Source organism: Gymnoscopelus microlampas (genome assembly GCF_963454915.1).
Source record: "Gymnoscopelus microlampas genome assembly, chromosome: 13".
Lineage (NCBI taxonomy): Eukaryota > Metazoa > Chordata > Actinopteri > Myctophiformes > Myctophidae > Gymnoscopelus > Gymnoscopelus microlampas.
In genome coordinates, this window is record NC_139950.1 from 41,038,986 (window position 1) to 41,052,225 (window position 13,240).

Sequence of the window (13,240 nt, forward strand, 5' to 3'; positions counted from 1 at the left end):
GCGTCATCTCATCTGAGTGACTGCGAACTAGCTACTGCTGTTACTGTAGTGTCTATGGATGTTCAGCTCAGGATGAACAATGAACGTTTATAATGTCATCGCCATGAAACACGTTGCTGGTGTGATTTCTGGTAGCTCTTGTGTTGTGTTGTGTTGTGTTGTGTTGAGTGTTGACTATGGTCGGAAGGAACTCGAGCTGGTTGAACAAACAAACTAATCGGGAATGACACGTTTTCACACTTGAATAATTACTCCTCCTCCACCTCTCTGCCTCAAATAAACCAATCAACACCTAATTGGGAAAGACACCCAGTTCTAGTGATCAACTTTCACTGCGCGCGCGTGTGTGTGTGTGTGTGTGTGTGTGTGTGTGTGTGCGCGCGCGCGCGTGTGCAATGCAATCACACAGTGCACTAGAGCTAGAGCAGGTACTGTACAAGGGGCATGTCAATGGCCTGTGCAGAGTGCAGACAGCACACAAAGTTGTGCCATTATAGACTGTGGATGGAAGCTGTGTTGAGGCTGCCTGCCATTTTGATTTAATGGTCTTAAGTGGCTCTGTAAAAGACCTCATTGTGCCTGCAAAATGCAAATGTGAGGGCTGCCCCGGGAACTCTAAAGATTATATTTTCATGCCTCAAGTAAGTAATTGCCCCATTGACATTGTCAGATTGTCTGGTGCTGTTTCAAAATTGCTCCTTTTTCTTTCAACAGGCTCTTTAGTTTGTAGTTGTTGTTAGTTTAACCCCCTCCCACCATGGACCATGGGAGGACTTTTCTGACAGTTTGCTGTAAGTGTTAGAACCATTCTCCACCTTAAGGTAAAAACATTTACTCTTAACTGTATTCCAGATGCCCAATGTGGAGATGATTGCGCCTTTGGGTCCTTTGGACTGGATCGATCAGTGCAGGAATTGTGCAATGATGTGAAATCAAGAAAATAATTTTATTGACAACATTAACCACATTCTATCTATCATAATGGGTAATTGACCACCCCTCCCCCCGCTTCTTATTTGTCTTTCTGGAAGAAAAAAAAATTATGGAGCTTGCACAAAAAAAAAATCACCCACTGTTTTATATCTGTGAACCTGTGATGTGACAACAAAGATGATTCTGATCTCCCCCTGAAAATCAAGTAGCGGTTCCATTCAAGTAATAAGTATTAAGCACAATAAGCAGTGAATAAGCAGGGTTGCCATCAGAGTCTGTCACACCAGTACTCTGATGTCTCAATGTGTGAGGGCACATCGATGCTGAAGACCTCAGATGGTGGCGTCTGTGGAGGACTGTTGACCCCCGAGTCGGTATCAGGAGCGGGTTGGATCAGGTCCCCCGTTGCATAGTATTTGGCCTTGTTCCCTTGGACAGGCAGTGGTGCTGAAGAAGGGGTTGTGGCTTCAGCCTTGGGGTTGAGTTCTTTGAAGTGCTGCAGGCGCACCACTTCCTTGTTCTCTCGGATGCATGGCAGCAGCACGGCCACATCCTTGCGGAACTTGGAGCTCATGCCAAAGTAGATGATTGGGTTGTAGAAGCTGGCCGACTTGGCGAAGAGGCGGGTGAGGATGCTTGTGGTGCTGGGCACGTGGTAGCCCCATGCGGACCACATTGACACCACTGCATAAGGCGACCAGGCCAAGATGAACGCCGTGCAAATTACGATGGACACCTAGAGAAAGAAGAACACACGGAAATGACTGTCAGGAATGGGAGTGGGAGGCAATCTGCTAGTGTCAGGGCACGTTTAAAGATGACTGAGTTACATTTTCTCACTCTTCACTTGTTTACATTCCAAAGGGCTCCGACATGAAAGACACACTTGAGAAAGTGCAATGGGTCAGTATGTCTCATGCACGCACGTACCCTGGTAACGTCTCTCTCCACCTTCCTTTGGCGTTCACTTAGGTAACCATCAGCTGACATGGCGTTGGTGCTCTTCACCGTGTTGATGATGGACACGTAGGAGAAGAACATGATTGACACAGGGACGAAGAAGCAGGAGATGAGGATGGAGATGATGTACGACTTGTAGATGGTGGAGTAATAGGCTTTGGACCAGTCCACCTCACAGGTGCCATAGCCTCGGTCTATGGGGAAATTGAATAGGGTAGATTATATATATTTATTTCTCCTCATTCATTGTGTTATATTGTACTTTAACACATACTCAGCATTTACTTGCCCTGGGGGAGGGGTTGATAAGAGGACTGAGAGGCCATTGATAGGTCTGCGGCCGTATCATTAGAGATAATAATACGGGTACAAAGAGACCAAAACACAGTAACTTTCAAATAATTCACAGGTTGCGTGGCCATGTTTTCAGTCAACTCCCTCCCCCCCAGTTGGGAAATCCCAGTGCGAATGACATTTAAATCACCGGGGCGATTCCTCGTTGACACTATGTAAATCTATTCATCCAGTTGAATTGCTGATCAAATGCTATTGTCTCGTTGTCCTTGTGAAAGATAATGTAGTGAGGGCTGGCGTAGAATGTTATTTAGATAGCATGTTGTTTAGACAGATGTTGGGTTCAATGTTTACCTGGTATCCTAGTTTCTTTGAGGCGCTACGTTGTTCTCTCTGCTTGCTTGTGTGTCTATTTACAGTGTAAACGCTGTTGTTTGTTAACTAGGGTTCATGCTTGTAAAAGTCGCTCTGGATGAAAGCGTCTGCTAAATGCCTAAATTGAAAGTATAAAATGTGATCATCTAGACTTATTTATTTACATGGTTTTATATCATTCCCTGATATTAGAGAATGGCTGATGTGTGAGGACAGACCTGTGTAGCTCCCCCAGCCCAGCACGGGGGCCAAAGACCAGAAGAGCGCCCCGTTCCAGATGCACATCAGCGATATACATATGGTGTTCTTGGTGATACAGTGAGCTGCAGATACACAACAACAACAACAACAACATTAACCATAGTGGTAGGGGTGCAACCGTTAATTGAACTAATCAATTTAATCGATTATATTAAATATTGATATGAATAAAAAAATAGATTTTTATTCAAATCAATGCAATGCGTTGTGAGCTTGCAGATCGGCTATTTTTGCACTGTTGTACAATTACATGTAAAATAGGGCTTAAGTGGTTGATCAGGCTAATCAATTAGTCAATTATAAAAATCTATTTATTTTCAATTCATTGTTATCATTTTTATATTAAAGAAAATGCTTCTCGGTTATTTGATTAATCAAAAAAGTCATCAATAAAATAAAAGCTAAGAAAATGAGCAAAGAACTAAGCTAAGAAAATTCTATATAGTTGCAGCCCTAGATAGCGTTCACATAAATATGATGATATGATTTACTCTATCTGATGTAGCTAGCTCCTAGTCCCATTTAACTGTATGCCCTGTGGGCTGTTGAAGTGCTTGGCTTGGCTAAATGTTATCATTATGACAAAACACAGCACAGGAAAAGTGAGAGGCACTTTAAACTCCAGCATTCTTTCCTAGTTATGAATGTCAGATTGTGACATTTATTGAACAATGAGTACTTTTCTAGTCCTGACAGCCTTTTTGAATCACTTCGACTGAAAAGAACCTCTGTTGACAAAGTACTCACAGCTTTGTATTCAGAAGAATAAAAAAAAGAAAAAGAAAAATCAAGTGGTCTGATCTATTTTCACAGAGATTCCTTATCTTGATATATCAATAACTCCTGTGTGAATAAAGACAAGAAATATGCCCTTATTTTTTAACTGTTAACCCAGCATGATGGCATGTTTCTGCTTTGAAACCTGTACAGGAACACATATAGGCCATATCATTTTATTTCCAAGCTTAATCACTTAACCACAAAAATATATTTAAATTATTATTTAAAATAAATAGCTGATCTACAAGCTCCCAACATACTGCAGCAAAAGTCGTTTTTTATTGTCGCCTATAATGACATGCCCAGAATTGGGTTGCCAGGGCTAAAGTGGTTAATTCTCAAATGAATTATCTCGATTTGTTCATTTAGTTTACAAAAAAACAACAGGTCAATCTTAGGCTCACACTATTAAACAGATACAAATGTCAGGGAAGGAATTATCAAATGAATTAAGCTAGCTTCCATTGATCAAAGCTAGAAGCTGATTGAACTGCTTAGGTGCTTTATGTAATAAAAAAAAACACTATATAGTTTATATAGGTAAGTTTATGTAGTTGTGTTTTATGAACAACCGCAAACACAATAAAACCTGTACGACTGGCTGAAAACAGAGGCACTTACTCCAGCTAATTTCCATGTAATTAAGACATTCTTCAACATCATTGCACCTAAAATAGCAAACCTCACCTCACATTAACTTAATGACATGTTATGGTGAAACATAAATGAAATTACCGGAATCAAGCAGTAGTTATTCCCAAAACCAAGTCACTAAATAAGCTTTCATTACCTAGGAAAAAAAATGTTGTCAGATAAGAGCTACTGGAATGTTGGAAAGGCAGAGACGCCAGCCTGAGGCACTTTTTACATTGTCTCTATGCAGAGCAAGTCTAAAGTCATCGTCTATACATCGTCTGACTGTGTCGTCTGAAAAATGCTATGCATCCCATGACGTGTTTTTAAAAAAAAAATCTTTATCATTATTTTTGGTCGTACAGCAAAGTCTTAACTCTAACCTCTGTTTGGGTGGCATCCCTTGATGTATCTCGTGACACTGATAACGGTCAAGGTGTTGATGCTTGCAAGGCCAAAGAGCAAGGTGAGGAAGCCGTCTAACTGGAAGGAGACAAGAAGAAGATCATTAAAATATCTCCTTTAAATGTGTTGTTTGCGCATCACTTCATGGTAAAGGGAAAGTCCAGAGAGGAAGCCAAGCTCCGAGGGAAGAAGCCAATGATTGCCTAATTGTCCCGGTCCTCTGTTTGTGGATTGCATTGGGCCATATCAGATGGCGACACAATAGCTTAAAGTATTTTCCCTATACAGTTAGCTGATATGTTCCAGATCCAGGGCATTTCCTGTTCTCATGCATGGCAAGCATGTTTCAACCTGGAGAAACGGCACCAGAAAAAAGACGTGACTGGGACATTGGAGTATCATTAGGACAAATAGCGACTTCATCCTGTTAGGAAGCATCAACGAGTGTATAATAATGAAAATGAAAGAAAATAGATCAAAGTAAACAAAGCATAAAGTCTGCTGAGTTCAGTCAAGGCAGTGATTCTTGTGTCTCTGTTTCGTGATGAGCAGTGGTGGAAAATATACTCATGTTTCACTTAAGTATAAGTATAAATTCTGCAATATAGAAATACTCTAACTAACTCTTACTAAGTAAAAGTCCAGAATTCAAAATGTACTTAAAGTACCAGAAGTAAAAGTACTCATTATGCAGAATGTCCCATTTCAAATGTATACAAATATTTTGAAAATAGCAGATCTATTTTCAAATGGCCGAAATGTATATAGGGCTGAATTGGTTAGTGTATATTTTGTAATAATAATCAAAATCTACAAAGTAACTAAAGTTTTCATGTAATTGTAGTGGAGTAAAAGTACAATATTTGCCTCTGAGATGTAGTGGAGTAGAAGTAAAAGTACTGAAAATTGGAAATACTCAAGTCAAGTACAAATACTTCAAAATTGTACTTAAGTACAGTACTTAAGTAAAAGTACTTAGTTACTTTACACCACTGGTGATGAGTTTTTTCGTTTGGTGTGTGCACATACTGGGATGAATGTCCCGCTGTACTGCAGTCTGGTGGCTGTGTAACACAGAGGAGGATCCATGCTGGGACACTGCTGAGGGACAAAGGCCATGCAAGGCCTGCCTTGATCTCCTTAAGGACCTAATCCCATTACAATCAATCCAACGTAGTGTTTCATTCACTGCCACATTCTGTACAATAGTTTCGTGTACAGTCTATTGACAATAATATTTGCACTAAGGAAACCCACCCTTGAGCAAAATGTCTGCCATGCGAATGGGGTCAATGCATTTGCCAAAAAAAGTCCACTTTACCCTCTAGACTGCTTTTTTACCCCCCTTCTTCTTCAAATAAGGGACAAGATTACTTAAAGATGTCTGGTCTTCTGAATCAATCAGCCTCTCAGCCTATATCCCGCAATTCAATGCACATGTACTGTAGCAATAGCATTGCCTCACCAATTTCTCTGTTTGAACGTGTAAGAACATATGTGGTCGTTTTTTGGACACGTAAGCTGAATCAAATCACCTGAAGACAATTTTCTTTCTCCTTTATTTCTCTTTGAAAGATGAAAAGGGGGACATTAGGATCCCTCCCACACTCAATGATGACCTGTCCCGTAGTGTGAAAAGCACAGGGGTCCGGCCGCAGCCTGGCCCATGCAGCTTCATACCACGTGTATGTTCATGTTCCGTCACGCTGCTGCAGTAATCTGCTAATGCTTCTCACATGCCTGTCTCGTTCACACTCCCGTGTTCCTTTTTTTAAACAGCTATTTCTGCCACCTCTTGCAGGTTTCTATGTTTGCGCCTGTTCTCCCTCTCACACCTTCTGCCCACCTTTCTCTCTCGTGGGAGGTGGAAGTGAGGGGGGTTTACTACTACTATCTCAATATTTCTCCTGCACCCCCCCCCCCCCCCCCCCCCCCCTCAAAAAAGACAGAGATAGGATAGCTGAGCGATGAGATCACCCCCCTTCGTAAGTCTACCTGCAGCGGCACTGTCCCTCTCCAGATTATAGGGTCTCTGCTTGTGAGACTGATTCTGTTATTGTTACTCCCAATGTTTTCCTGTGACTCCACAGAGACCTTTTCTCATAGGTGCACGGATATCAGGGTTTCCACCACAGGCTTGCCTTGGAGCAAGAAAAATAAGCTATAAAAATTCCGAGCTGAAGTATGGCAACTATTCCATTGCAAAGGGAAAGGCCTTGGGAGGAGGCAAAACATACATGACTATGTGTGTCCTCTGCAATGCAAGCAAGAAAGTTGTCCATATGGCTCGCCACATCTTATCTAAGCATGCATAAGGATTTTTCAGGATACCCCACTAAGAGCATTAATGTTGACAGCATGTGTTAGGAAGTGAGCAAGTGAATCTGTATAAGCACAAGTTCATTCACCTATTTCTCACCTCTCCCTCCCCTTTAAGTACCAAGCCTGGTACTCTTGATGTAATTGATATAGCCTAATGAATTATATCAATCATGTAATTTAGTGTGACGCCAGTCACACGACCAACATCAAAATCACATTCAGTAAAAGAAAAGACTGTCAGTGCATTAACCCCCATAGCTGTAGGTCAAGTGCAAGTGTCTGCCTGTCTGCGTATCTAAGCTCTAAGCTGTTTTTCTGACATTTATTTTATATTTAATGATTTTTTTTACTATGCTACTCCTGTTAGGAGCAGCAGCAGGACCAGTGTCTAAAAACTAGGTAAAGGCCAAACTCTAATCTGTAAAGGAATTTTTGGAGTGGCTTAAATTACAGTGACCGCAACATGAATTTTGGAGTCAATTGAGATTTAGGAATCCATTGCTAATGTTCATTGATTAATGTCTGGATGAATAAATTGCCCACACAATAGATAATGCTCCACAAATACCTTTTAAAAAAGAAAAAAAAAAAATTTCTGGGGGTTTATGCGGGGGGAGACATACAGCAAAGACGTCGAACCCGCGACACGCTGTCATGCTGGATAACCAGCTTATGTGGTATGCGCCTGGACCGCTAGGCCAGCGGACACCCCCACACAATTACCTTTTAATAGACAATGTTTCAATCCTTCTTCAATCTTCATTGGGTCAAACAGGACGTTTGTCTGTAATGTCCTTACCGTAATTGAAACGTCTGTCTGTTAAAGGTGTTTGTGGAGCATTATGTTGCATGCAGGCCTTCTAGTTATCTATCAAAATGAAAATCTCAGACCAGCACTTTGTAGTATATATGTGATCATCTAGATACATACAGTATGAATTAATTCATCATAGATACTGGACTAACAAATGTTTAATGGTGTCTTTTCCCATTCAGTGTGTGCAATATATTTGGCTTTTTACAACATAGCAGTCATAGTGCATTTGTACTGTCTGTGTACACACACTAGTAATAGTAATAACACAAACACCCAGTTGTATGCTGATTATGTCAAATTAACTGAAAGGACTTTGATCACCGGTTTACAATATACCTCAGACACAACAACAAGACTCTTTATAAAATTATGTAATAAACATAAACTCTGCCATTCTTATTAGTTGCCCACTTGGTTCTATACAGGTGCCATGCCTCTCTGAGCGTTTCACCATTCTAAGGGGCCCACGGCAGTAATCTGATTAGAGATTTAACCTCCAGCCCACATGGCTACTAGCATAATCCCTCACACAAATATACACTTTGCTGTAAGACTTCCTCTGATTCTTTTCTTTTCGAGTACCTCATTAATTGGGTTCAGTCAAAGTAAATCAGCAAATGGATTCCCTCCCGTCCCCTTTGCAAGTTACAGTTTGCACGAATGCCACTGGATTCAGTACAATGACTTCTGAGTAATTCTACAGACATCTAACACCTGAAAATGCCTTTAAGCAAAGATCTGGGTGAATCTATCGATTACCTGGCATGTCCAGATCCATCTGATCAAGTAGCCATCATCCCTCAAGATGTTGAATATCTCCAGAATCCCTCTAGAATAGCCAAACACTGCGATACTGGCATCGGAGATTGCTAGGTTCAGTGTGAGGAAATCTGTTGGCTGAAGTGAGTTCCTCTGTCTGTACAGGACGAAGATAACTAAACTGTTCCCAAACCAAGACAGCCAACCTGAGGAGAAGTAAACACATATATATGCATCAGTGGCTACTTCCTCACCTCCATACGGTGACCTCATAATAGTACTACATTCACATTTAACAATTAAACAGTAACTGTATACGTTTTGACGGTAGTAACCCTAATGGAAATACTACACTTCCATTGTAGGCTATAAACTTGTGCACTCATCCATGACAACATACAGGAGTAATAGTAGCATAGCGTTAATAATAAAAAAAAGTGTTTAAAAATATCTGTGGTTACAAGGGAAAGGCTCTGTGGAAAATGACTTGCTGACTCATTAGTTGACATAGAGCAAAGGGAACTGCGACAATAGACTAAGTGAATGTGACAGCTGTGTATTGGCCTTCAGGAACATTGGGGACAATGGTTGTTTTTGTTTTTGACTCTTCAACAATGTGTGACTCCTACTTGTCAGTAATCTCTCATCATCAATTATGAGAGGGACAGTCATTTATATGTTCCATGGTGGAATTGTCTGGATGTCTGGATGTTTGTGGCAAAGCAGAGTAGATAATATTTGTACACAGTACAGAGTAAAATCTGGAGTGTTCATTTAACTTGGAGAGTGTACAATTTGACCTGTGGACCTTGTTAGGTCCACAGGTAACAGCTAGTATCTGCAAGACATATGAATAAATGTGCAAAAACAAATCAAAAATGTTCACAGCCATACCATGCTGTAAATTAAAAGGATATAACTTATAATCCTAGCAATGTTAGTGAAGGACACAGATACACATGTCATGTATGAAACAATATAAACAAACAAAGCTAAAACTTAAAGCCAGAAATTGAAATGAGCCCTATGAAGCCAACCAGACTTACCTAGCACTAAAAGATAGACTCCAATGATGGTCTCTCCTTGTTCTGACAGAGGAGTCTCTATGTGCAGATTGGTAAGGTTATTATTCCTCCATGGAATATTGACAATCTTTAGAGGAGGAGGAGGCCTTAATACGATTTCCATGGCCTAAATATCGCTGCCAAGGCATGCGGCGCTCTCTATTCTTCGATCAGTGGACACTGCTGCATATGTTTGCAAGGACGACCAGTCAGCTACTCTTAAATCCAGCTTAGATGCACTCGCTAATGCCTCACAACTCACCGTCAGCTTCCGTAATGCCATGGATGTCTTAATGACTGATCAGATTTTTTCTCATCAGAAGTTCTTCTCTAAAAGATGATACTTGACCTACTTGAATGTTCACCACTGCCACATAACAATCGTGGATTATGGAAACAATGGAGATATGTTATTGATAATCCTTGTTTTTAACAACCGGTAACAGTCCTGGGGTCTGTGCTGTCCAAATCACTCAATTATATGCTGAAATACAATAACACAAAACATGCTGTGTGTACACTGACTAACTTTCAATTTCTTTATAGGCATAGAACTGGCTACTTAAACAATGAATTTTCACCATGCACTGTTTTCATCAGATGTTACAGTTATATTGTCTGCTAACAATTTGCATTACACCAACCATTAACAAATTCCTTTGCAATTTGCTGCCTCACAGATGGACCAGTAGTGCCTCTAAGGTACATTCTCCCAGGAGATGTGTTCTAGTTTTTTCGTAATCACTTCCATTTACTTGGGGCCCTGCACATGCTCACTGTAGCTCTATCATCTTGATTACTATGAACCTAAATATTCACATGTGGAAAATCCAGCCAATGCTGGGAGTGGGAGTGTCCGGGACCGAAAGGATGATTAAGTGTGTGTGAGCTGGTATGTACACTGAAAGATTCGTTTAATTTTGATATGAGCATCAGAGCACGAATCTGGTATCGAGGGGAGACAAGCACACGAAAGCCTCTTCAAAACACTCTTTAAATAGCATCCCAGTGGTGAGCTCTCCTGTGATATATTACATCAAAAACAAATACATGACAAGCTACTGTCACTTACTGAGGGAGAGAAATTATTCTGGACCTCTCCACCCTGTGTTGGTCAAACTTGTTTGATTCAAACCTTTTGTTCTGTATACTATATATTTACAATCATACCACACTCCCTCCGTCCCACAAACACAGTGAGGTTCTCTGTGGTAACACACCATCCAATGGGGTAACCTGAACCCCTCCAAACACGCGCGCGCGCGCGCGCGTGCACGCGCACACACACACACACACACACACACACACACACACACACACACACACACACACACACACACACACACACACACACACACACACACACACACACACACACACACACACACACACACACACACACACACACACACACACACACACACACACACACACTCTGCATGTAGATCACAGTGTTCACCTTGTTTCCCTGCCCCAGCCACCACAGAGCGTCTCTGCTGGCCGGCCCTCAGGATGTGGAGGGAAAGGGCTGCTGCTGCCAGATGCCTTTGGCCCTTGGCGGTGCTTCCGAGCCCCTCCTCGTCAAACCCTTCCTTTGAGCCCCAGAGAGAGAGAGAGAGAGTCTGCAGAGAGAGGGAGAGCTGTTGCTGGCGCAGTGAACCTCTGACCCCAACTGTCACCCATCCAGCAGAAAACACTGCTCCCAGTCAGCACATACCCCCACCTTCCATGTCTATCTAGGCTTCACCCTCAGACACCACGCGACACGGCTCCGGTTCTGCAGTGATCCCCGCGTGCGCTGCCCGTAGAGACACAGGGTGGTTTTCTGATGCAGCTGCGGTGGGTTTCTGCTGGTCAAAGTGGATAATGCGATAATGGTTTTGGGAGGCGACGCACAGCAGCCTCTATATAAAGATGCGCATACGGCATAATATTGCGGCTCACAGCGTATGCAAAGTGAGGGCTTTCTTTCAATCGTATCTTTTTTTTCTTCTCCCCGATTGTTTGTATAATCCCTGTCATTGCCAACTCCTACTGTTTGGTCTGGGGAGGGTGTAAACAACCACACATCTTTTCGAGTCAGGACAGTGAGGAGTTTCACTGAGAGGATGTAACGCATGAGGACAAAAAGGCTATCCCTCCTGGCTATTTCAGCTGATCAGGCGCCCCGACCAAAGGAGTTGGTAGTGCAGTGACAGAGAAAATAGCCTCCCCTGCTGGCTTCCCACCTGTGAACACGGCCAATTGTGGACCGTTGGAGCACCTAGCCAAGCCAAAGGGCAGGAACTTTACCCTGTGCCACCCAGACGCTCTCATGAATAATCTTATTAGGAACGTCAGCCTTTGTCAATGAAAGTGAAGAGATTAACGTGTCTGTTGCACGCTAAGTATTGATAGTAGTCGTCTACTTAAGGACATTAAGGACGTTATGGACAGTTGCCTTGTGAGATTACGCTGTGGCTGAACTGAGAGGCCAAAGGCCGGTTCCACCTCCGACAGGTGCAGACTCACAGCATCTGTGACACAAACTGTGACAAGATCTTCTGCTAATGCAGTGAGAGTAACACTCCATCCACTGTTGCAATCAAAGTTTATGTTGCAATCAAGTTTGTGTCCTTTTTCTGCAGCAACTCTTAATCCGTAGCCCACCATGCAATTATGGTCTACAGTTATGTTTGCACACAAGGTTTTATCACTAAACCTACAGTAACACGCAGAGGTACTGCACAATGTACAATACTCATGTGCAAGGACACCTCCTTTGCCGGAAGTGGTAGCCATGATTAGCTTAACGGTCTCCTGTGTATTTTGGCACGCGTGTGGTTAAAGCGTGGCAATCACACTTCAGCTACAGTAGGCCACTGTACCATCAGACTTATGATGATTGCCTCTCTAACTCTCTCTCTCTCTCTCTGTATAGCAAAGCTGGGGATGTGAGGTTAAAAAACACACAGTTCACCAAATGGAAAATCACAGACACAGATGCTATTATGGAGGTGTGTGTTAACGTCCATGAGCTGTCTGAGGGCAACAAAGCTTCTCTTCACAGACGACATACGCCAGGTCAAGAGACCAATATAGGTTCTCCTTAAAGAGGTTCACTTTCAAAATGGGAGCAATGCTCTCATACGCTCGCTCGCTCTCTCTCTCTCTCTCTCTCTCTCTCTCTCTCTCTCTCCCTCCCTGTCACTGAGCAAGGGCCCTCAAACACACAGGGAGCGCTTGTGTAAGTGTTCCACACAGGAATAAGGAAAATGGCTTGCCTCTGATTCCTCTGGGACAAACTGTGCAGGATATTGACAATTGACTAAGCTCTGTGGATGTCCATCATAGCAATGCATTACTCAGTAGTTTCTTTAAGTTTATGGCTATCTACAATCTTGAGATACAGTACCGGGCTGTACAACTCTGCCAAGGAAGGCTGTTTTGAATCTCTGTTAAGGGACATTTTTCCACGCCCCTTGCAATTACTTTGTTTGCTCATAGATGAATGTGAAAGCCCTAAGCACGTTCCCCACAGCGAGCCTTGTGGATTCAGTATTTACCCGCAGTGCGTAGATATTTGGGGGAATACAGAGAATGAGAGAAGGGTTTTCATCGCCGTTGCTTGTTCTCAGAAATGGAACATTTGCCGAGA

General features: G+C 42.3%; 1 protein-coding gene across 1 annotated transcript; it reads right to left on the reverse strand.

Annotated features, from left to right (window-relative positions):
- Positions 1–1,201: 1,201 nt before the first annotated feature.
- LOC311059033 (opsin-5-like) lies at positions 1,202–9,727 on the reverse strand (the record flags this gene model as incomplete). The annotated part of the gene is made up of 6 exons (XM_084076609.1): positions 1,202–1,669; positions 1,864–2,087; positions 2,781–2,885; positions 4,620–4,719; positions 8,540–8,745; positions 9,586–9,727. 6 exons carry the CDS (start codon positions 9,725–9,727, stop codon positions 1,202–1,204), a joined length of 1,245 nt encoding a protein of 414 aa, XP_083932735.1.
- Positions 9,728–13,240: the final 3,513 nt, after the last annotated feature.